Here is a 25164-nt window from a genome sequence, read left to right on the forward strand (position 1 = left end):
CCAGAGCCCCTAAAAGATGGGGAAGGAAAACGGCATGTGGCTCCTGCCTGTGTACCCGCAATGGGTACCTCAACCTTAACAACACCGCCGACTCAGTGGGGTGAGAAGGGAGCATGCCGGGGGCCCTGTGAGGGGCCCTCTTTTCTTCCATCCGATAAAATCAGCAGCTGCTGCTGACTAAAATGGGAGCATGAGTGCATGTGTGCCTCCTTCAACACAAAGCATAAAACTGATGAGCCCGTGATGCACGGGAGGGTGTATAGCAGAGGGGAGGGGTTACACTTTTTAAAGTGTAATACTTTGTGTGGCCTCCGGAGGCAGAAGCTATACACCCAATTGTCTGGGTCTCCCAATGGAGCGACAAAGAAAGTCCAAAATTGTGAGATGTCTTGCAGAGGGACGCAGCAGTCTTGAAATTGCCAAAAACTTTTGAAGCCTGATCACCGATCAAGCATTTCATGGCAAATAGCCAACAAGGTCGCAAGAAGCGTGTTGGGCAAAAAAGGCGCAAAATAACTGCCCATGAATTGAGGAAAATCAAGCGTGAAGCTGCCAAGATGCCAGTTGCCACCAGTTTGGCCATATTTCAGAGCTGCAACGTTACTGGAGTATCAAAAAGCACAAGGTGTGCCATACTCAGGGACATGGCCAAGGTAAGGAAGGCTGAAAAACGACCTTTGAACAAGTAACATAAGATAAAATGTCAAGACTGGGCCAAGAAATATCTTAAGACTGATTTTTCAAAGGTTTTATGGACTGATGAAATGAGAGTGACTCTTGATGGGTCAGATGGATGGGCCAGAGGCTCGATCAGTAAAGGGCAGAGAGCGCCACTCAGACTCAGACACCAGCAAGGTGGAGGTGGGGTGCTGGTATGGGCTGGTATCAAAGATGAACTTGTGGGATCTTTTCGGGTTGAGGATGGAGTGAAGCTCAACTCCTAGGCCTACTGCCAGTTTCTGGAAGACAACTTCTTCAAGCAGTGGTACAGGAAGAAGTCGGTATCGTTCAAGAAAAACATGATTTTCATGCAGGACAATGCTCCATCACATGCATCCAACTACTCTACAGCAGGGCTGGCCAGTAAAGGTCTAAAAGATGGAAAAAAAAAATAATGACATGGCCCCCTTGCTCACCTGATCTGAACCTCAATCTTTTATTTGCCATGTTTATTTTAGCAGCCAGACCCCTATAGGTGTGGCCAGCTCTCTTGTGCCATCTTGTGTGGCACGTCCCCTGCTATGATTGACAGCTCACTGTCAATGGACAATCTCTATAGAGATTGGTGTGGGCAGGACAGTTCTCCCTGCTCAGCTAAACTCAATTCTTATTTGTCTGTGGAAGAGAAAGCGCACATAGGGTCTTACCAGGTATAAGATTTCGCAAGTATGGTGCCAAAAGCACACTCACCTCTTGAAGTTGAGTCAGGCACAACTCCTTGATGCACATATATCAAAAAGTGGTTAGCAGCAGCCCCGAAGCGAGAGAGAAAACAATATGGATAAAAGAAATTCGGGTTTAATGCTGCGCTAGAAACCACATGAATCCAGGAGTATGTGATGAAATCCTTTTTCTTTATTTCTGCAGGTCTACGCGTTTTAAAGACATATCCGTCTTCTTCATCAGGACAAAACAACAGTGTTCTTTTGTCCTGATGAAGATGGATATGTCTTTGAAACGCGTAGACCTGCAGAAATAAAGAAAAAGGATTTCATCACATACTCTTGGATTCATGTGATTTCTAGCGCAGCATTAAATCCGGATTTCTTTTATCCGCATTGTTTTAAACTCAATTCTTAGATAATGTCAGAAGGGCTGTGCTCAGTAATCCAAGTTAAGCATGGTTAGTTTCAGAATCTCCTTGCCTACAACATGCTGCTCTCAGATGAAGTAGCAAAACCTGCTGGCAGATTCCCATTAACTACAAATTTTATTTGCGGATTTAGAGTGAAATATTAATGCAGAAGGAGAAAATACTAAAATTTCTCTGATTTATCTCATCCCAAAGTTGCTTATTTTCTTGTGTTCTATTGGTTTGTGAAATTTAGATATCATAACATACAGGAGCCCATGATCTGACCTAAGTATTTTGGCTGGTCAAGGCTTATTTATTGCCAACAGAAAGCTTTTTCTCTGCTACCTTTTTTTGAATGAGCAATGGGGTGACCAGAGGACCCGGGCCCTAAAACAGGCACACACAAGGCATACAAAAAGAACCTCTACATTATTCTATTAGCCTATTGTGCACTGTATAGGTTAAATAAATAAATAGAGTTTATAAGCAGCACTTCAGCTAATTTACAACAGAAAATACATGTCCGCCCTTATCCGTCAATACACACGTTCACCTTGCATCTTATTTCAGTCAGCGACAGGAGTAAGCCTTCTGGGCTAAGGAACACCATAGCTGGTCATGAATTGTCACTGGGGTCCCAGTTCTGCCCATTTTGGTTGAAATATTGAAAACTAGCATAAAAATGGCAAAAGTCACAACAATTTTGCACAATTCTGTGTTGTGCACAAATTGTGCAACTGTTCAAAGCAAATTAATCATTTTGATGAATCGGGGGCCTAAATAAATCAGACTTCCCAACCACACCAAAAAAACTAAAGAAATAGAAATAAAAACTCAATATTAAGTAAAATTTAAAAAAAAAAAAATCAGAAACATAGATAATGGGAAAATACTACAACGCACCAACTAAGATAGTGGGTTTATCTGTCTTGTTCCGGCTTCTCCTGGTTTTGCTTTTATTACCAATACTGGATTTCACATCAGTCCTCTCAGATGCACTTGGTTCACACTTATCTTTCTCAGGCCTGAAATGAACACAGTTCACAGTGTCTGGTCCTTGTCTTGAAATGTCCTCAGTTTTCTCAAGTAAGAACCTTTGTTGGGCTTTTGTTCCTTGTGCAGTTTCCTTGGCCTCTTCACTCAGAAGCTCACACTTTTGTGTCTGGAGGCTTTGCCTTTTGCTCCTCTTCACACGACTTCCAGTTACAGACAGGCCCTGAAGTCTCTGATTTTCTGGAGTGGAAAGAACCTTGTCTTGAACAGATCCAGATATGTTGTCTGAACTTTTTCCCAATTCAGAATTCTTTTGAGACTGAACCCAGATCATACGGGAAAGATTCGGTACAGCACTTAACCTTTTAACTATACCATTTTCTGTAGACTGTGAAGAAAGGTCATCATCGTCTTCTGACAGTTTTTCTTCTTTTCCTTTTGAGACATTTAGTGTAAGAGGTGTCAGATCCAGATCAATCTCTTGGAGATCGGAAGAACCATTAAGGTGTGACAGCAGGTTTTTCTGCTCCAGCACAGCTGCTTTTTTTGGAAAGTCATTGACATCAAGGTTCAGATCATAGACACTAAAGCTGGCTCTAATGGAGTCTTTGATGGTATTTTTAATCTCTTCAAGACGACTGGTCAGAAAACTGTTCACCCTTTCCAACTCAAGCTGAGGCCACTGGAGTAACTTTTCCCCAGGAGATTGAGTTTCTGCTTCTTCAGCATTAGAACAATAAAGATCAGCTGATTTCTGGTCACCAGTTCCCCGAAGGACTTTCGCCTACAAACAATGTAGATAACAAAAAATAAGATTTTATAAAAAGTCATTACTAAACTACAATTACCTAAAAACTGACCAACACTTCCCAAAGGCTTCTGAGATATGATGTAATGAATGCCAATACGAGGAGATTTCTCACCGATGAGAGGTTAGAATGAAGCATACAGTAGAGTGTATCGTTAATAAGTATTGTACTAGTCATATTTGCTATCCACAATACATCAGGTGGGTATAACAGACTATATATTACCACTAGTTCTTTTACAACGCTCTTCTAACATTACATTTTATCTTCTGTTAAAGAGAACAGTCAGCTCAATTCTGCAATGTAAATTAAAGACATGGCTGTAATGGAGTGGTCATACTGATTATATTGATACCTTTGGTGAAGAAATCCGCTTTGTGGTTCTTCTTTAATCATTTTAAATAGTCTGCTAATTAGATTTTGGTGCACAGGGGCCGGACTGTACACTGGCTTGTCCTCCCTGTCCGATTTCCTGACCCCCTCGGCCTGCCTCTGGTCTTTAAATAACAGGTCATTGTTTTTCAGTTATAAATTTACCCCAAAAAAGAACAAAGTATATCACAAATGTGAGTCCACCCCTCACATATTTAATATCTTTAGCTAGGACAGGGGTGGGGAACCTCCGGCCCGCGGGCCGTATGCGGCCCGCGACCACTTTTCCTGCGGCCCCCGAGCTGATTCCCGGGGACTGCAGTGTTGGAGCGGCAGCCGCATCTTGCTGGCTGCTGACCCTTTAAAACCCCACACAGCGCGTTCAATGCTGAACGCTACGTTTCCTATACCTGAAAGACTACGTCCCCACGCTGGCACTGCCTACGTGAGGACGTACTTTGTAGGTGGGGTCGGCGTGAGGGGCGCTAAAATCAAACAGGAGAGGATTGACTGCCAATCATCCCCCAGGTCTGTTCCCGGCGGCGGTGGCGGCTCCCTGTGCCCGGCGGTGGCGGCTCCCTGTGCCCGGCGGCGGCTCCGTGTGCCCGGTGGCGGCTCCGTGTGCCCGGCGGCGGCTCTCTGTACCCGGCGGCGGTGGCGGCTCCCTGTACCCAGCGGTGGCTCCTCTCTGTGCGCGCCGGCAACCACCTCCAGCACTCAGTGATCCAGGCCTCCCCCAGTTCTCTAACTGCCTCCCAGCTCTCCCTGGTCTGCCTGTGCCCCCAGCGCTCTGTGCCCCTCCTTTCTCCCCAGTGATCTGTGCCGTCTCCCCAGTTGCCCCAGTGATCTTTGCACCCCCCCCCAGTCTCCCCAGTGATCTGTGCCGTCTCCCTAGTGATCTGTGCCCCCCCCAGTCTCCCCAGTGATCTGTGCCCCCCCCAGTCTCCCCAGTGATCTGTGCCGTCTCCCCAGTGATCTGTGCCCCCCCCAGTCTCCCCAGTGATCTGTGCCGTCTTCCCAGTGATCTCTGTGCCCCCCTTTGTCTTCCCAGTGATCTCTGTGCCCCCCTTAGTCTTCCCAGTGATCTCTGTGCCCCCTTAGTCTTCCCAGTGATCTCTGTGCCCCCCTTAGTCTCCCCAGTGATCTCTGTGCCCCCCTTAGTCTCCCCAGTGATCTGTGCCGTCTCCCCAGTCTCCCCAGTGATCTGTGCCGTCTCCCCAGTGATCTCCATGCCCCCCCAGTGATCTCTGTGCCCCCCCAGTCTCCCCAGTGATCTCTGTGCCCCGAGCCTCTCCCAGGTCTGTCTGTGCCTTCAGCCTCTCCCATCCTTCTCTGTGCCATCTGTGCCCCCAGCGTCCCCCAGATTTGTCTGTGCCTTCAGCCTCTCCCATCCTTCTCTGTGCCCCCAGGGCTGTCTGTGTCCCTCCGGCATCCCCAAGGGCTGTCTGCCCCCGGCTATGTATATAACACCAGCAATGTTTATGCCCCCCACTCTTGTCTGTGCAACCCAGTGATATGTATGTACCCCCAGTGACATCTATGCCCTGCTGCTTCCCTAGAGATGTATATTCCTCCCAGCCCTCTCCAGCAATGTTTATGCCCCCCCCAGCTATGTCTGTGCTCCCCATCAATGATGTATGTACCCCCCAGTGATGTCTATGCCCCCAGCCTCCCCAGTGTTCTATATTCCTCCCAACCCTCCCCTGTGATGTATATGCCCCCATACCCTCCTCTGATGTATATACAGCAGTCCCAGACAACTCAAACCTGGAAAAGCAGTTGTGAAAAGCAACAAGATCAACATCGCCTAATATTACAGCTGCACCAAAGAGTAGAAGCTCCAGCCGCCACAGTGAGTTAATTGTTTGACCAAATATATTAGGGTAATTTTCAAGTTGATAATTTTGTGCGGCCCCCGAAGGTTGGTAGAATTTTCCAAATGGCCCCCGGCAGAAAAAAAGCTTCTCCACCCCTGAGCTAGGACAACACTGAAGATATGAAAGTTTGATACAATGTAAAGTAGTCAGTGTACAGCTTGTATATAACAGTGTAATATGATGTGCCGTCTAAATAACTCAACATAATCGATTAATGCCAAAACCTCTAACAACAAAAAAGGGAGTACAATCCTACGTGAAAATGGCCAAATTGTGCCCAAAGTGACAATATTTTGTGTGGCCAGCATTATTTTCAGGCACTGCCTTAACTCTCTTGGGTAAGGAGTTTACAGGAGCCACTGGAATCTTCTTCCACTCCTCAGTAACGATATGGAGTTGGGGGATGTTAGAGACCTTGCCCTCCTTCACCTTCCGTTTGAGGATGCCCCACACATGCACAATAGGGTTTAGTTCTGGAGACATGCTTGGCCAGTCCAGACCCTTTATCCTCAGTTTCTATAGCAAAGCAGTGGTCACCTTGGAGCTGCGTTTGCAGTTATTATGTTGGAATACTGCCCTGCGGCCCAGGTTCTGAAAGGAGGGATCATGTGCTGCTTCAGTATACCACAGTACATGTTGGCATTAATGGTTCCCTGAATGATCTGTAGCTCCCACAGCCGGCAGCACTCATGCAACTCCAAACAATGACAATCCCACGACCATGCTTGACTACAGGCAAGACATACTTGTCTTTGTATGCCTCACCTGGCTGCCGCCACACACGCTTGATACTATCTGAACTACATTAGTTGATCTTGGTCTCATCAGGCCACAGGACATGGTTCCAGTAATCCATGGCCTTAGTCTGCTTGTTTTCAGCAAACAATGTGCTTTCTTGTGCACCATCTTTAGAAGAGGCTTCCTTTTGTGACGACAGCCATGCAGACCAATTTGATGCAGTTTGCAGCGCATGGTCTTAACATAGACAGGCTGATCCCCCCCTCCCCACACCCCCACCCCCCTCCACCCGTTTAACCTCTGCAGCAAAGCTGGAAGAACCCTATTTTGAAAAGACATTCCCTGGATATGAAGATGAGCACATGCACTCAACTTCTTTGGTTCACCATGGCATGACCTGTTCTAAATGGAATTAGTCTTGTTAAACCGCTGTATGCACTTTGCCACCGTAATACAGCTCAGTTTTCGGGTGTTGGCAATCTTCTTGTAGCTTAGGCCATCTTTATGTAGAGTAACAATTCTTTTTTTAGATCCTTAGAGAATTATTTGCCATGAGGAGCCATGCTGACCTTCCAGTGACCAGTACCAGTATGAGAGTGTGTAAGCGATAAGCAGCAAATTTAACACCTTCTCCACATTCACACCTGAGACTGTAACACTGAGTCACATGACGCCATGGAGGCTAATTAGGCACAATTGGGCCATTTTCACTTTGGGTATACTCACTTTTGTTGCCAGAGGTTTACACTGTTATACAAATTGTACACTGACTACTTTAGATTGTATCATAGTGTCATATCTTCAGTGTTGTCCCATGAAAAAAAAAAAAAATATAATAAATTTACAAAAATATAAAGGGATGTACTCACTTTTGTGATATACTGTATATGCATGTATGCCCAAACAGGCAACCTAGGGAGTTTGTAGTGTCTCTCAATGAAGACTAGGAGAAAGATTTTACAGTGAGTACCAAAACAGTAGTTCTATAAGCCTTCCACTTCCGGATGATGCTCCCAACAGTGGAGACAGGTAGGCCCAACTCCTTGGAAAGGGTTTTGTACCCCTTGCCAGCCTTGTGACCCTCCACGATCTTGTCTCTGATGGCCTTGGAATGCTCCTTTGTCTTTCCCATGTTGACCAAGTATGAGTGCTGTTCACGAGTTTGGGGAGGGTCTTAATTAGTCAGAAAAGGCTGGAAAAAGAGATAATTAATCCAAACATGTGAAGCTCATTGTTCTTTGTGCCTGAAATACTTCTTAATACTTTAGGGGAACCAAACAGAATTCTGGTGGATTGAGGGGTTGAATAATAAATGACCCTCTGAATAAACGTTTCACAATTTATAAAAAAAAAAAAAAAAAAAAAAAAAATAACATTCTTTTTTGCTGCAGTGCATTTCACACTTCCAGGCTGATCTACAGTCCAAATGTCACAATGCCAAGTTAATTCCGAATGTGTAAACCTGCTAAATCTGCAGGGGGTTGAATACTACTTGTAGGCACTGTGTGTATATATATATATATATATATATATATATATATCTATATATATATATATATATATATATATATCTATATATATATATATATATATATATATATATATATCTATATATATATCTATATATATATAAAAATATCTATATATATATATATTATATATAAATATCTATATATATATATAAATATCTATATCTATCTATATATATCTATATAAATATATAGATATATATATATCCTCCCCACCAGACTAGGCAGCCAAGCGCCAGTTATTCAATCATTGCAAAAGCAGTAGGAGGAGCAGAACCAAGCCCCTCCCCCTCATAAAAACAAGAGCGGGTGCTGTGTCCCTCAATGAAGCCTATGAGAAAGATTTTACACTGACTATACTAAAAATCTCTCTCAGTCGCTTCATTGGGGGACACAGGAACTATAGTACGTCCTAAAGCGGTCTGAAGTGGTAAAACTAATACCAGCACTGCAGAAAGAAGAATAGCCATATCTCAGGTTACTACCCGAGCAACTGCCAAGTCTTACAAAAGGTAAGAACTCCATGTCTGGAGGTGTGAGACGCTAAAGGCTTCTACTCATCTGGTAACGAAGTTCCTTAGCCTGACTTTCCAGACTGGCAGATTGAAACCAGAGAACAGCGGTCTCACATCAGCCAGAGAATACTGGATGACCACAAGGCAACTGAATGTCCGAGTGGGAGCCGTGAAAGACAGGTAGAGTTGTACAGCTCTGATTACGTCAGATCGTATAAGAACTTTTCCGAGTGATGAGAGGTGAATATCCTAAAGGAAGGAAAGCAATCTCCTGATAAAAGTGGAAGGTGGAGAACATGCCAAAGAAAAAGGAAGGAGTTAAACACCAGACCACAGGTGACAGCCACCTCTCGAAACCTGATCAGAAGAGACTGTTAGCAAGGAATTAAAAGAAGAAAGAAAATAAATAAAAATCGCCCTACCATTAAGCTAAACTGGAGAGATTTCTAAACGTCCCAAAAGAAGAAGATTGAAGGGCGCTTAAGACCAGAATAGTGACCCCCAAATGCAGGGGGAGCCCAATATGTTGGACCCGAGATCACCCTTGGCAGGGCAGAAAGTTCTGACCTATGGCTTAAATATTAACTTCAGCTGGACCAGGATAGCCAAGGCAAGAACCTAGCCCTTGGGCGACAACTCTGGTTCAAGACAGGCAAGCAAAAATTACAAAGAGAGAAGATGGAGCAACACAGGGTCACAGCAAGGGTCATATTTAACGGTCCTGGAGAAGCTTGATCCTCTGACTAGGAATGAAGAAGTCCATTCCATCTTCCACTCCATGCAAATGTGCCGCACTATGGTGGGTGGGCAAGAGTCAGACAAAAAGATCCAACTGTCCTAGGTAAACAAACATTAACTATATCAAGTATATGGTCTTGCTATACCGAAGTGAGAGGATACAGTCTGTAGTGTACAAGCTGTACGTTAGGTCACTTCGTTGGGTGAAGGAGAGTGGTATCACATCACTCTGATATTCATTCTAACTTCTTTCCGGTGTCTAAAAACACAAGAAAGAGGATTAGCTGCTAACTAGAGTTGAACGATGTTAGAGTCGAACGGTTCGCCAATTTCAAATTCGAATGACTTTGGGCGACATTTGAGTCGTTCGACGAACTCGAATGATTTGCTTCAGGTTCGGATGTTCGAGTTACGTTCGATAATGGTTCGATCACCAAAAAGCGTAGCTAGTTAGTAGCTGGCTTTTCACTGTAATAGTGAGTCACTGTGAATCATGATATTATCAAAATTCAGCGTACAGCGTGCGGGGGGGAGGGGGTTTAGATCAGTGCCGCTGGTGAAATGAAATGTTGATCGCTGAAAGAATGGCGATCAACATTTTTTTGTCCTAACCGCGCGTACAGTGGAGCGGGCCAGGCTGTCAGCCAATCACAGACACACACACACAGCAAAGTGGATTTTTGCCAAACAAGCAAGGCATGTGTCATTGGCTGTGCATGTCTTTGCCCTATAAGACCCGGCCATTTTCCCCGTCGCCGCCATTATCTCTCTGCTGCGGGTGGGTGACAGTCACAGCTCCCGCTGCTGCTGTGTACGCTATAGACATACAGTGCAATCTACACATCGCTTTAGGGATTAGGGACGACTTGTAATTTCAGCCCTTTTCAGGGCTATATTACAGCAGTTCATAGCCATTTCTGCTAGGCAGGTCTGTGCCAGCGCTGTGCAGTTGTTTATCACAGCATCTGGCTAAATCAGCTCAGGCAATTCCTTGAGGCATTGTTTCATTGGTAGCGATAGAAAGTGAAGCTCCCTCTGCTGACAAGCTAGCTACAGTATCTGTGCATTCTACAAACCTCTCCATTTTTGCTTTGCAATTTTAATTGCAAAAAGTGGTGCCACTTTTAGGGGCATACTAAAACTGTCTGAGATAGTCCGTGTTGGTTCTTCAGCTTTCAATAAAGCTACACCACCTCTTCATTTTTGCTATGACATTTTAAGTGTCCAATTTGGTCACAAACAAAATGAGTGGCAAAAGGACAGATTCTGGTGGAAAGGGGAACAGACGTGTTGGAAAGGGAAAAAAAAGGTTGTGTCCGTGGGGTAGGTGGTAAAGCTACAGTAACATCTGCTGAAGAAAGGCCATTTTTCAGCAAAAGTAAGACGTCTACTACTTTCCGTGGACAATCTGATATGATCCCTTTTTTACGGAACCGAACAACTCTAACAAAAGGTAGATGATACACAAAAAAAGCACATGCTTGAATGGATCTCAAGTTCTCCATCAAGTGGCCTCTCCTCCACCTAAACTTCAACATCCAAAAAACTGCAGTCCTTTGAGTTGTCACCCCAATCGCACTTGCTTTCTACCAGCTCTCAAGTCTCCACTCGCCCAGCAGAGTATGGGGTAACAGAGACGGGTGAGTCTGCAGAGCTGTCCAAAAACTCACTAGTTTGACTACTTTGTCCATGAACCGTCTCATGGATAACAAGCATAAGTCCCAGTGGGAAGCTCACTGTGCTACAATGCGGCCTAGCGGAGCGGGCCAACCACCGTCTGCCCCTTCAAGTGCATCCGCGCGCTCTTTATCCTCTATAACTGTGGGGACAGCAGTCACACATGCTTTGCAACGCAAACCTTCCACCTCTAACTGCAACAGGCAGTGTGATTGGCAGGTCGTCAGTTGTTTTTGCTGGTGTAGAGCTCTCTCAGACATCGAGAGCACCACCTTTGGATGAAGGCAACATTATGTCTCCACCTGCACTTTCCTCACAGACCTGCAGTTTTCATGGGACACCCTACTCAACGCCATCACAGCACAGCAGCCAGCCCTCGGTCTCTAAGATGTGGACAAGTAAAAGGCCATTTCCTCCTAGCCATGACAACGCTAAGAGGTTGACTTTCACCCTCTGCAAGCTGTTGGCTACAGAAATGCTGCCTTTCCGCCTGGTGGACACAGAGGATTTTCGAGACTACTTCTCCAAGAAAGGTGTGCCTGCGCTACACCAGCATGTCGCACACATCATCACCGCTTCCTTGAGAAACTCTGTGTGTGACAGGGTGCATTTCACCACCGATACTTGGACCAGTAAGCATGGACAGGGGCGTTACATGTCGCTGACTGGGCACTGGGTAACTATGGTGAGAGATGGAAAAGGGTCTGAGATACAAGTCTTGCCGTCCCCACGAGTTGTGTGTCAATCCTTCCTCTGTATGTAGAAGTTCCTCCACTGCTTCTGCCTCCTCAACCTCGTCTGGGTCCTCCACCTCCGCCCAAAGCCTGTCTGGTCAGGCCACCCGCGTTGTAACTGCGCACAAGGAATCCCGCACACGTCCTTACTATGCTGGCAGCAGAGCTCAACGGCATCAGGCGGTCTTTACGTTGAAATGTCTGGGAAATAAGAGTCACACAGCTGAGAAGTTGTGGTCAGCTCTGGAGAGCGAGTTTTGTAAATGGTTGTCTCCACTCAACCTGCAGCCAGGGAAGGCCGTGTGCGACAATGCTGCAAACCTGGGTGCGGCCCTTCGCCGAGGCAACGTGACACACGTGCCTTGTATGGCTCACGTGCTGAACCTTGTTGTCCAGCAATTTTTAACCCACTATCCCGGCCTAGATGGGCTTCTGCACAGGGCACGGTCACTATCTGCTCACTTCCGCCGTTCAAACGGCGCAGCTGACCGACTTGCATCGCTCCAGAAGTCTTTTGGCCTGCCGGTTCACCGCCTGAAATGCGATGTGGCGACACACTGGAATTCCACTCTCCACATGTTGCAGCGACTGTGGCAGCACCGCAGAGCCCTGGTGCCAACGAGAGCCTGGGCCAACGAGATGCAGAGGTGGGGCAGATCACCCTGATGGGGTGGTCTCAGATTAAGGACCTATGCACCCTTCTGCACAGTTTCGAAATGGCGACGAATATGTTTAGCGCTGACAATGCCATTATCAGCCTGACAATTCCAGTCATTTACATGCTGGAGCACACGCTAAACAGTATTCAGAGTCAGGTGGTGGGACAAGAGGAAGGGGAGGAAGTACAGGAGGATTCATATGCGGAAGGGATACCAAGATCTACAAGGTCCAGACGTTCAGCATGACCAAGGCGGCAGGCATGGGACGCTGGGGCAGAGGGATTAACAAGGGCGCATGGTAGCAGCCAAACTGTTGCGGAAGGTGCAGGAGCCCAGGAACAAATGGAGGACGAACTGGCAATGGGCATGGAAGACTCAGCAGATGAGGGAGACCTTGGTCAAATTTCGGTTGTTCGAGGTTGGGGGAGATGTCAGAGGAAGGAAGCACGGTTATCACCTCGCCGACACAAACACAGCAAGGACTTGGTCCGCATGGATGCGCAAGACACATGAGCGCCTTCTTGCTGCACTACCTACAACATGACCCTCGGATTGTCCGAATTAGAAGTAATGCTGACTACTGGGTTGCCACACTCTTCGATCCCCGGTACAAGTCAAAATTTGCCAAAATAATTCCAGCCATAGAAAGGGACGCACGTATGCAGGAGTATCAGCAGAAGCTGTTATGCAATCTTAGCTCGGCTTTTCCACTAAACACCAGTGGTGCATAGAGTGAGTCTCACAGTTGTAACTTGCCAACCATGGAACTGTCTCGTCATCATCAGTCAAACCGTACCAGCAACGCCGTATCTTGTGGTAACAGCAATTTTATGGAATCGTTTCATGATATTTTTTAGACCATCCTTTGCAAGGCCACAAGAGACAAGAAGTCTGACACATAGTCAACGGCTGGATAGGATGATACAGGAGTATCTCCAAGTGAATATAGATGCCTTTACTGTGCAACTGGAGCCTTGCTTATTTTGGGCTTCCAATCTTGAAAAATGGCCTGAACTCGCCACTTTCGCCTTGGAGATCTTGTCGTGTCCCGCAGCCAGCGTTCTCTCGGACCGTGTCTTCAGTGCTGCTGGGTATGTGCTGACAGATAAGAGCACGCGTCTGTCCAGTGACAATGTGGACAGACTAACGTTCATCAAGATGAACAAGTCATGGATCTGCAAGGACTTTGCTACCCCTGTGTCATCCTGGGGAGAGTAAAGGCTGGCGTATTTTTGAATGTGCTTGATGCAAATCAACATGTCAAGTTTGCAACTGGGGGACAACTGATGCCACTTAAGTGGTGTCTGTGGCCCAATTTTTGGAAAAATGGGAGACTCTGGTTGGAGTCCCCTTGCTGTGTTTTACATGATTTTAGAAGGGCATGACATGCCTCTGTGTCTCCTCCTCCTTTTACTAGTCCAGCTCTTTTGTTTTCGCATGAGTATATGTGCTTGTCACTTTTCCATGTGTTTGTGGTGTCTTGTGAGTTGTTTGTCACCTTTTGGACACCTTAGAAGGTGTTTTCTATGTGTTTGCCTGACATTGTTTTCAATGGGGTTCGAAGGTGTTCGTCGAACGTTCGCCGAACTGAGCCGCTGTTCGACGAACCGAACTCGAAAACTAGGGGGATGGATCAACACTACTCCTAACCTAAGCAAGGCTAAGACAGGTCTGAGACTCCGTTGCCTAGAACTGACACTAAGCTAAAATGAATAACTGGTTGTCAGCTGCCCAAGTTTAGTCAAGTGGGGATGATTCAGCTTTTTTTCTAAGACGTATTCTTCGTGTCAGCCTCAAGGTGGCAGCATATTAACCCATGGATCTCGTGTCCGCAATGAAGCAGATGAGAGAGATTTTATGGTAAATACCAAAAGTCTTAATATGTCAAGTGCTTGATTAGGTGACAAGAAAAATGGGACATCCTAAAGCAGTCCCTGAGATGGAAATGGAAAAAAACCCCATACTGTTACCACAGGAAGAATTGTCCTTACTTGGGCCACCACCTGAGCAACTGCTACCTGCAGCACCTCCCTGTCACGATCCACAACTGCTGATGCAAAGGTGTGAACCGATGACTTAGGCTAGTTTCACACTTGCGTTGAACGGTATCCGTTGCATTGCGTTGTGTAACGGATGCAACGGATGTGTTGCATATAGTGGCACAACGGATGCAACGGATGCAGCAAAACAACGCAATTCGTTTTGATTTTTTTATATTTTTTTACAGTTTTACCAGCGGCAGACTATTGTGAACGATCAGCTGATCGCTCCCTGCAGCCGGCCGCCGGGTGATCAGCTGATCGCTGCCAGTAGCCGGCCGCCGGGTGATCAGCTGATCGCTCCCTGCAGCCGACCGCCGGTGATCAGCTGAGCGCTGTCACTTGCCGGCCGCCGGGTGATCAGCTGATCGCTCCCAGTAGCCGGCCGCCGGGTGATCAGCTGATCGCTCCCTGCAGCCGACCGCCGGTGATCAGCTGAGCGCTGTCACTTGCCGGCCGCCGGGTGATCAGCTGATCGCTCCCTGCAGCCGGCCGGGCATGCCAGCGGGCGGGCGCTCAGCTAAGCGCTGTCACTTGCCGGCGCCCGGGCTTGCCGACGGCCGGGCGCTCAGCTGAACGTTCGGCCACCGCGAGCCAAAAAAGAGAATTTTGTTTACTTACCGTAAATTCTTTTTCTTATAGTTCCGACATGGGAGACCCAGCACCCTCCCTGTTGCCTGTTGGCAGTTCTTGTTCCGTGTGTTTTTCACCGGCTGTTGTTGTAGACAGAGGTTCCAGTTATTCCGGGTTTTACTCTGTCTACAACAACAGCCGATGAAAAACACACGGAACAAGAATTGCCAACAGGCAACAGGGAGGGTGCTGGGTCTCCCATGTCGGAACTATAAGAAAAAGAATTTACGGTAAGTAAACAAAATTCTCTTTTTCTTCATCGTTCCTTATGGGAGATCCAGACCATGGGACGTCTCAAAGCAGTCCATGGGTGGGAAATAAACAGAAAACTGAGAAGTAGGCAAAACCTAACTTCACAAATGGGCGACAGCCGCCTGAAGGATGCGTCTGCCCAAGCTCGCATCTGCCGAAGCATGAGCATGCACTTGGTAGTTCTTCGAAAAGGTGTGGAGACTAGACCAAGTGGCAGCCTGACAGACTTGCTGAGCCGTAGCCTGGTGCCTGAAAGCCCAGGAGGCACCGACAGCTCTGGTCGAGTGCGCCTTAATCCCTGGCGGTGGAGGCACCTGAGAACATTGGTAGGCATCGGATATGGCCGACCTAATCCAACGAGCTAGGGTCGGTTTAGAAGCCGAGAGACCCTTGCGCTGACCCGTGGTTAGCACAAAAAGAGAGGTGCACCGCCTAAGAGCGGCGGTGCGTGACACATAGATCCGGAGCGCCCGCACCAAATCCAAGGTATGCAACGCTTTCTCAAAGCGATGTACAGGGGCCGGACAAAGGGAAGGCAATGAAATGTCCTGGTTAAGGTGGAAAGGAGACACCACCTTAGGGAGAAAGTCCGGAGTCGGACGGAGAACCACCTTGTCTTGGTGAAAAACCAAAAAGGGTGACTCCGAAGAAAGCGCAGCCAAATCAGAGACTCTCCTGAGAGAAGTTATGGCCACCAGAAAGACCACTTTCTGTGAAAGTCGAAACAAAGAAACCTCCCTAAGAGGCTCAAAGGGGGGTTTCTGTAAGGCCGTGAGGACCAGATTAAGGTCCCAGGGATCCAAAGGCCGCCGGTAAGGAGGAATGATGTGAGATGCGCCCTGCATGAAGGTGCGCACCTGAGCCAGTCGGGCGATACGCCGCTGGAACAAGACTGACAGAGCCGAGACCTGTCCCTTGAGGGAATTGAGGGATAGTCCTAGCTGCAGACCGGACTGTAGAAAGGACAGGATGGTTGGCAAAGAAAACGGCCAAGGAGCATGGCCGGAAGAGCGACACCAGGACAGGAAAATCCTCCAAGTCCTGTGGTAAATCCTGGCCGAGGAAGACTTCCGAGCCTGAGTCATAGTGGAAATGACCTCGGAAGGAATGCCTGAAGCAGTCAGGATCCAGGACTCAAGAGCCACGCCGTCAATCTGAGAGCCGCAGAATTCTGGCGGAAAAACGGACCTTGAGAGAGAAGGTCTGGGCGGTCCGGGAGATGCCACGGCATTTCTACGGACAGACGGAGCAGGTCTGGGTACCAAGCTCGCCTGGGCCAGTCTGGAGCAATGATTATGACCCGACGGCCCTCCATTCTGATCTTGCGCAGGACCCTGGGCAAGAGAGCTAGAGGGGGAAACACGTAGGCCAGACGGAACTGGGACCAATCTTGAACCAGCGCGTCCGCTGGGAAGGCCTGAGGATCGTGGGAGCGAGCCACGTAAACCGGGACCTTGTTGTTGTGCCGGGATGCCATTAGATCCACTTCCGGAGTGCCCCACTTGCGGCAGATTGACCGGAACACTGCCCGATGCAGGGCCCACTCGCCGCTGTCCACGGTTTGACGGCTGAGATAATCTGCCTCCCAGTTTTCTACGCCTGGGATGTGGACTGCGGATATGGTGGACCTGGAGTCCTCCGTCCCCTGAAGGATGCGTTGAACCTCCAACATCGCCAGGCGGCTGCGAGTCCCGCCCTGGTGATTGATGTAGGCAACTGCTGTCGCGTTGTCCGACTGGACTCGAATGTGCTTGCCCGCCAACAGGTGGTGAAAGGCTACAAGAGCTAGGAGTACAGCCCTGATTTCCAGCACATTGATCGAGAGGGCTGATTCGGACGGAGTCCAAGTGCCCTGTGCTCGGTGGTGGAGAAATACTGCTCCCCAGCCGGAGAGACTGGCGTCCGTGGTGAGGATCACCCAGGACGGGGTCAGGAAGGAGCGTCCCTGAGACAGAGAGAGGGGCCGAAGCCACCACTGAAGAGAGCTCCTGGTCTGTGGCAACAGAGCCACTAGCCTGTGCAAAGAAGAAGTCCGCTTGTCCCAAAAGCGGAGAATGTCCAGCTGCAGAGGACGCAGATGGAACTGTGCAAAGGGAACCGCTTCCATTGACGCCACCATCTGACCCAGCACCTGCATGAGGTGCCTGATGGAATGACGGCGGGGCTTCAACAGAGAACGCACCGCCAGAAGAAGGGACTGCTGTTTGACTAAGGGCAGCTTCACAAGTGCCGGCAGAGTCTCGAATTGCATCCCTAGGTATGTAAGTTTCTGGGTCGGGGTCAGAGTGGACTTGGGCAGATTGACAAGCCACCCGAAATGAACAAGCGTGGCGAGAGTGAGCGAGACACTCCGCTGACAGTCTGCACTGGATGAAGCCTTGACTAGAAGGTTGTCCAGGTAAGGGATCACTGCCAACCCCTGGAGGTGCAGAACCGCAACCACTGCTGCCATGACCTTGGTGAATACACGAGGGGCCGTGGCTAACCCGAAGGGGAGAGCCACGAATTGGAAATGTTCCTCTCCGATTGCAAAACGTAGCCAACGCTGGTGTGAAACTGCAATTGGCACATGCAGATAGGCATCTCTGATGTCGATGGATGCTAGAAAATCTCCTTGGGTCATTGAGGCAATGACCGATCGCAGAGATTCCATGCGAAAGTGCCGCACCTTAACATGCTTGTTGAGAAGCTTGAGATCCAGGATGGGTCGGAAGGAACCGTCCTTCTTGGGGACTAGGAAGAGGTTTGAGTAGAAACCTCTGAACCGTTCCCGGGCGGGAACCGGAACAATTACTCCGTTGGCCTGCAAGGATGCCACGGCCTGTGAGAAGGCGGCGGCTTTGGAGCAGGGGGGAGTGGACAGAAAAAATCTGTTTGGCGGGCTGGAAGAAAATTCTATCCTGTAGCCGTGGGAGATGATATCCCGCACCCACTGATCGGAGACGTGTTGAAACCACACGTCGCCAAAGTGGGAGAGCCTGCCACCGACCAAGCACGTTGCTGGCGCAGCCAGATAGTTAAGAGGAGGCTGCCTTAGTGGCAGCGGCTCCTCCGTTCTTCTGAGGACGCGGCTTCGCGCGCCAGCTGGGTTTTCGATCCTTGGCTGAGTTAGTGGACGAAGCTGAGGGCTTAGAGGATGACCAGTTAGAGGAACGAAAGGAACGAAACCTCGACTGGTTCCTGCCCTGGACAGGTTTCCTGGTTTTAGTTTGTGGCAAGGAAGTACTCTTCCCGCCAGTGGCTTCCTTAATAATTTCATCCAGTTGTTCACCGAACAGCCGGGACCCAGCAAAGGGGAGCCCAGCAAGGTACTTCTTGGAAGAAGCGTCTGCTTTCCATTCTCGAAGCCACAAGATCCTGCGGATCGCGAGGGAATTAGCGGAAGCCACCGCCGTGCGGTGAGAAGCCTCCAGAATGGCAGACATGGCATAGGATGAAAAAGCCGAAGCCTGGGAAGTTAAGGCAACCATTTCGGGTATAGAGTCTCTGGCGAGGGAATGTATCTCCGCCAGAGAAGCAGAGACTGCCTTAAGAGCCCACACTGCTGCAAAGGAAGGGGAGAACGAGGCCCCTGCCGCCTCATATACAGATTTGGCCAGAAGGTCAACCTGGCGGTCAGTGGGATCCTTAAGTGAGGTTCCATCAGCCACAGATACAACTGTCCGGGCTGAGATTCTAGACACCGGAGGATCCACCTTTGGTGACTGAGCCCACTCCTTGACCACTTCTGGAGGAAAGGGAAAACGGTCATCAGAACTACGCTTTGAGAAGCGTTTGTCAGGACAGGCCCTGGGCTTGGTCACAGTGGCCTGAAAACTGGTGTGGTTAAAAAAAACATACTCCTTGCTCTCTTAGGTGAGGTAAACTGGTGTTTTTCTACCAGAGAGGCTTGTTCCTCTGACACTGGCCCAGCGGAAGCAACGCAGGTCCTTTTGGTACAGTCAGTCACCCACACAAGTCTAAGGGAAACAGCGGAATCCGTTAACGGATTCCGCTGTTTTCCAATAGGGCGGATTTTAACGGAAGGAAATAAACGCAAGTGTGAAAGTACCCTAAGTAGACGACTTACAAAGTTGCAGGACACATGCCTAGTGTTGTATGGCCCAAGACGCTACCATGGCTCGAGTAAAGTGAGCCCTAAACCAGAATGGAGGAGGTTGGGCCCTAGCCTGACAACCTTCCAGAATGGCAGATCGAATCCAGAATACAATGGTCGCCCTAGAGGCATCCAAGTCTCTGCGCAGGCCTTCTGGATTGACAAATATGGCATCCAAATGACTGATGGAGCTGTGCCCACCAACTAGCAGCGCACAGCTCTGACTATGTCCAGTTCGTGTAATGCTATCTTAGCAGGATGAAAGGGCAAAAGGGCAGAAGGAAAGAATTTCCTCATTAAGGTAGAAAGCCAAAACCACCTTAGGGAAGCCAAGAAGGTACCACCTTGTCCAAATGAATGATAAGGAATAGAGAGCAACAGGAGAAGGCAGCTAGCTCCGAAACCCACTTGAAGGAGACAATTGCTATAAGAAAAAGTAATCTTACAGGAGAGATGGAATAGTACGATGTCATTAATTGGTTAAAAATGTGGGGACCGAAGAAAGTCCAGAGCATTATTGATACTGCAAATATCCAGGTGGGGAGGCCAGTACAGAGGCCTGTAAAGGTTTTTGTGCCCTGCTCATGATCTAATGACTTCAGCGCCATGCTGTAAAATTGAACAAACGTAAATTGTGACGGAAAAGGAGACCTTGGGAAAGGAGATCTGGATGGTCTGGGAGGGCCCATGGGCTTGCAAGGATCTTCAGGGCTAGTCTGGCGTGATCAGGATCATGTAAATGCCCTTTGAAGCGATATTCTTGAAAAGTCTAGGGTAGAAGGGACAGAGGTGGAGACAGGTACGGAAGGACAAGCTGTAACCAAGGGAGTGTCAAAGTGTTGGCCGAGAGAGGACTGTGAGATCCGGTCAAACACCCTATACCTTGCAATTCAGTCTGGATGCCACTGAATCGACATGTGGAGTACTCCATAATTGAGAAATCTGGCTAAAGCACTCCAGATGAAGCAACCACTCTCCTGAGGATAACCCCTTGCTTATTAAAATTTCTGAAGTCCAATTGTCCGCTCCGGGTATGTGGATCGATGAGATCAATGGCACTGTGCTTTCTGTCCAACCTATAATACTTACAACATTTGCCACGACTGATTAACTCGGAGTTCCACTCTGATGGTTAATGTGTGCAACCGCCGTGGCATGGTCAGATGGAAACAGAATGGGTAGACCCAAAAGCAGATGCTGCCAATGAAGAAATGACAGGCAGATGGCTCTGAACTACAGTACCATGATTGGAATAGCCTTTCCTGTCTTTTCCAAAAGCCCTGAATGAACAACTGACAGAAAACCCCTCCCCATCCAAGGAGGCTGGTGTCAGTGGTCAGAATCTGCTACTGAACAGGGCAGAAGGAGCAACCCTAATACAACAAGGGAGACATTAACCACCAGCAGAAAGATTGGTAGAAGTGGAATAGGAGCTAGACCGGCATATATAAGGAGACATCTGTCCCAACAAGAGAAAAGGTCACTCTGCAAGGGCATGGAATGAAACTGTGCAAAATAAAATCCAAAGTCCCCACTATGTTGCCTAGAATGCTGATACAGAAATGGAGGGGATTTCTCCATTGTCGCCTGAAGGAACAGATGCTGGCCTGAACTCTTTTCCCTCTGGTAGAAAGACTTTTGCCTGAACGGTGTTGCACAATATTCCCAAAACATGTAGGCCATGTGCAGGGACCAGAGAAAAATTCGCCCTGTTGAGAATCCACCGGAAAAGAAATTGTCTGTCTGAGCATCCCATCAGTACTCACTCTCTGTTCTCCGAGTAGGACGGAGCCTTGATGAGAATGTCATTCAGATATGGGATAACAACAATGCTTCTGGTTGGAAGAAACATCATGACTAGGGCTAAGACATTTGTGAAAACCCTTGGTGCAGTGGCTGGGCAAATGAGAAATAAAAATTTAAAAATTATCCTGGTTAACCATAAAGCAGAGAAACGTATGGTGAGCCCTGATAGCTGTGAACGTGGAGGTAGACATCCCAAATGACCACCTGAACTGACGTAAGCTCTTGTTCAGTATCACTATGTTCAGAATGGGCAGCACAGACTGCCTTCTTGGATATGACAAATAGATTCAAGTGGAAATCCTTGAAACATTCCAGAAGAGGGACCAGCACAATGACCCCTGCCTGGAAAAAAGAAGCTATGGCTTGGCCAAAACTGGACCTCAAGGATGGGGTTGTGGAGGAACAAGATCTGAAAACCAAGTCGTGTGGGAGAGTTCTCTAAACTTCATCTTGGAACAGGTGATGACTTCTAGTACACAGACATTGTCAACTCCCACCAACCATGAGAGCAAGAAGAGAAGGATATAACCGCTCTCTCAAGTGGAGACCCCGACTGCAGGTACAGTCAGTCATACTGTAGACCCTCTGATGCCATGTTTTAGAGGCCTTGTCACCGGGACAGCAAGATTTCGAGGACAGAATATGTTTCAAAGAGGTTCTCCTTTCATGGCGAGTCTGAAGTCCCACCTCAATGAAATGGTCGCCATTAGTACCTGCCATAATTTTGTCCAACCTGAACCCAAACAATTGAGAAATAAGAAAATGAAAGCCTGTATCTCTTGGACCAGTGATCCACTTTCCAAGCTCTGAGCCATAGAAAGCGGTGCATACCCCACATTTGCTTGCTGCTTGGTCACGTAGCTAGCCAATTGCAAAAACGCTGAACATAGATACTTGCCAGCTCTAATGTGCCACATTCACAAATTCTGCTTTAGAAGATATGTAAAGAAGACACTGACAAAGGTTATTTGCCCAGGCAGTAACTCCCTTAAAAACCCAAGTGGGAAATAGACTTTGCCATGTGTCCAGTCTTAACACTTCAAACTCTGACTTGGCCAGGTACTCAAAAAGTCTATCCTTAGGGTTCTTCAGCACAGCTACCTACCTCTGCAAGTGGGAGGATGGCATTTCTCAAACAAAGACACCAGAGTGTCCTCCACTGAAGAAGATGACGAAATAACCGACAGCTTTGCTGGGAAAGGTTACAATATTTACATGTCATCTCTGAAAACGTCTGTCTATATGCTCACATCCCTTAAGGCCCAGTCACACACAACGACTTACCAGCGATCCCGAAAACGATGCGACCTGATAGAGATCGCAGGTAAGTCGCTGGGAGGTCGCAGGCAAGATGTCACACAGTCAGATCTTACCAGTGATGCCGGAACAATACAGGTCGCAGTAGCGACCTGTATAACGATCTCAGCAGTCACTGTGACCCTGTCACACAGTGTCAAACACAGCGATGCGTCCTGCCCAGCAGGACATCGCCTTTGAAGAAAATGGCCTGGACCATTCAGCAACGACTAGAGATCTCACAGCAGAGGCCTGATCACTGGTAGGTGTCACACATAACAAGATCGCTAACGGGATCGCTACTGCGTCACAGAAACCGTGACTCAGCTGCAATTTTGCTAGCGATCTCGTTATGTGTGACGGTACCTTTATCCAGCACCCCAATAAACTCCTCATGGTTGGACAAATATCTAGCTGTACTCCGACTCAGTGGAAAGAGAGGTATCCACATAAGTGACTTTTAGGGATAGGTTCACTGTCTGTACGAGACTATCAATCATTGTCATACAATTCAGTATGCAGAGCATCTTTACATCATCATATACCTAATTTGGACGTGTCCGTGCACTATGAGTCATCCGGGGCAACACTGAGGGGCAACACTGAGGGGCAACATGTTGCCGAGGCAACATTGCAAAGATCGATCAAATTGATCGCGCTGCTGCACACAGAGAAGTGAATTGCATACGGATGCGTAATCTGCGTCTTAATGATACAGAAGACGAACAAAATTGTCAAAGAACTGCTGATGCAGCCCTACAGAGGGCGGTCAGAGCAAGAGAAATGAAGTAACTAAATGACGTAGAACATGTACTGCTGCACGAAAACGAGCAAAACGCAATGCACAAACTGAGACGAGAACAAGGACAAGAACAAGATAGAATACGTGTCACAAGAGCCACTCGACAAAGGCAAGTTACATTTGCCGCTAGAGGGCTTCTCAATCAAATTGATGAGACACGTATTGAAGAGCACTACTATGCTGGCGAACTGATATTTCGACGTCAGTTCTGCCAATCTAAACATTTCAAAGACAAAATGGTGCAGGACAAAACATTCCCTTCCTGCTGCAAGAAAGGGCACATCCAATTACATCCCATTCGTATGGATGATCAATTAGTAAAGTTGATGAAAGGAGAGCATCAGCACTCCAATAACTTTATTTCTAATATAAGGCAATACAATAGCTCTCTTGCTTTGGCATAATGGGAGCACAAGTAGCGCCACCTCCTGGGCATGCTCCATACTGTTTTTTAATTCATGGACAAATTTACCACAGAACTACTAATTGCATCCAGCTGTGGGTAGTACTCCCAAGTTTGCCCAGATTTATATCTTGGACAGTGACGAAGCATTAAGTACAAGAAGACAAGCTAATAAAAAGTGCCTCCCAGCACTGCTGTCATGTCTTGGAGAGAAAATGAAAGCAATTAACCAACTTGCAAGAGCCTTTACAATGATGAGGGAATTTGAAATAGAGGAAGAGAGGATTGCTAAATTAGAAAATCGCTTTACCCGAACAGTATTAACGACAGAGCTGTCCCCTGATGGAGATACTGTGTGAGGTAACCCTTCTGAGGCAACACCATGTCGGGCTAGCGCTATCTGATAGCGCTACTTCGAATGAAAGAGCACGGATAGCGCTATCCGCATAGCGCTACCGATAATGAAAGAGAACGTGTAGAGCTATCCGATAGCGTTAGCGCTACTCCTAGAGAACGGATATCAAAAAAAGAAGCACTAATAGCACTATTCCCTCTCTTTTTCATACACAAGGTAAGAGTGGCAAGACACATACAACAGGTATTTATGTTTGCTGTTAGTCTGCACATACCTAGTCTGGTGCGTGGTTACACCTCATTACGAAGTCAGTCTCATGCGTGGTTCGCAATCCCACCGCGTGCCCAAAGGGCGCGCAATCACTCGTTAAGTTTCAATACGTATTAAAAAAATAAAACAATAGCCCAACTAAGAATGTTATAGTCACTGTCCCTGCAATGCTGTTTGTCGAGAGCCGGGGGATACCGTCTGACATTAAAACTGTTCTAATGCCCAGAGGCTTCTAGAAACGGGACAGATCTACTATACCTGTGTGACGAAAAGCGGGGGAGCAGTTCCTTTGTTTTCAGTTATGAGAATGTCATGTAACTCTGCACCTTTAGTTCTCTTTTAAATAACCCTTCTTAGCTCCTTTACCTTTTTTTTCAGCTTGTGTCGCGCTCTCTTGGCTGCTTTGCTGCTGCTAGTGTTCTTAGGTTCGGTGCTGTTGATAAAATCAAGGAGTTCATCTACATCCCGATGGTCCACAGCCTGCTCCTCGGACAGATGCCTTTTCTGTGGTACCTCTTCTTTCCTCTTGGTTAGACGTGATCGAAGTTTCTCACGCATTTCTGGGTAATTTCGACTAGTTGGGGCTGGAGGAGGCTTAAAAGACAAGAAATAAATATATTTATATAATGTATATCCATGCACCTTTACAGTTCACCCAGGATACAGGTCCCTAGGTTTATACGACGACTGCTTAACCCTTGATCTACCCCTTTCTTTGACTGTATACAGTTTGTTTAACCATGGCAGGAGATTTTAGCAAGCTGCAGATATAGGTT

The 25164-nt window shown here is 47.7% G+C and overlaps 1 protein-coding gene across 1 annotated transcript in view; it reads right to left on the reverse strand.

Annotated features, from left to right (window-relative positions):
* Nucleotides 1-25164, reverse strand: part of FAM193B (family with sequence similarity 193 member B) — a 112732-nt gene that overhangs the window by 23882 nt on the left and 63686 nt on the right. The window contains exons 7-8 of the mRNA XM_075344522.1: nt 24755-24982; nt 2699-3572 (exon numbers count right to left, since the gene is read on the reverse strand). Coding sequence (XP_075200637.1) covers nt 2699-3572; nt 24755-24982 — 1102 coding nt within the window. The remainder of the gene's footprint in view (nt 1-2698; nt 3573-24754; nt 24983-25164) is intronic.

The sequence above is a fragment of the Anomaloglossus baeobatrachus genome, chromosome 4 (assembly GCF_048569485.1).
Source record: "Anomaloglossus baeobatrachus isolate aAnoBae1 chromosome 4, aAnoBae1.hap1, whole genome shotgun sequence".
Taxonomy (NCBI): Eukaryota; Metazoa; Chordata; class Amphibia; order Anura; family Aromobatidae; genus Anomaloglossus; species Anomaloglossus baeobatrachus.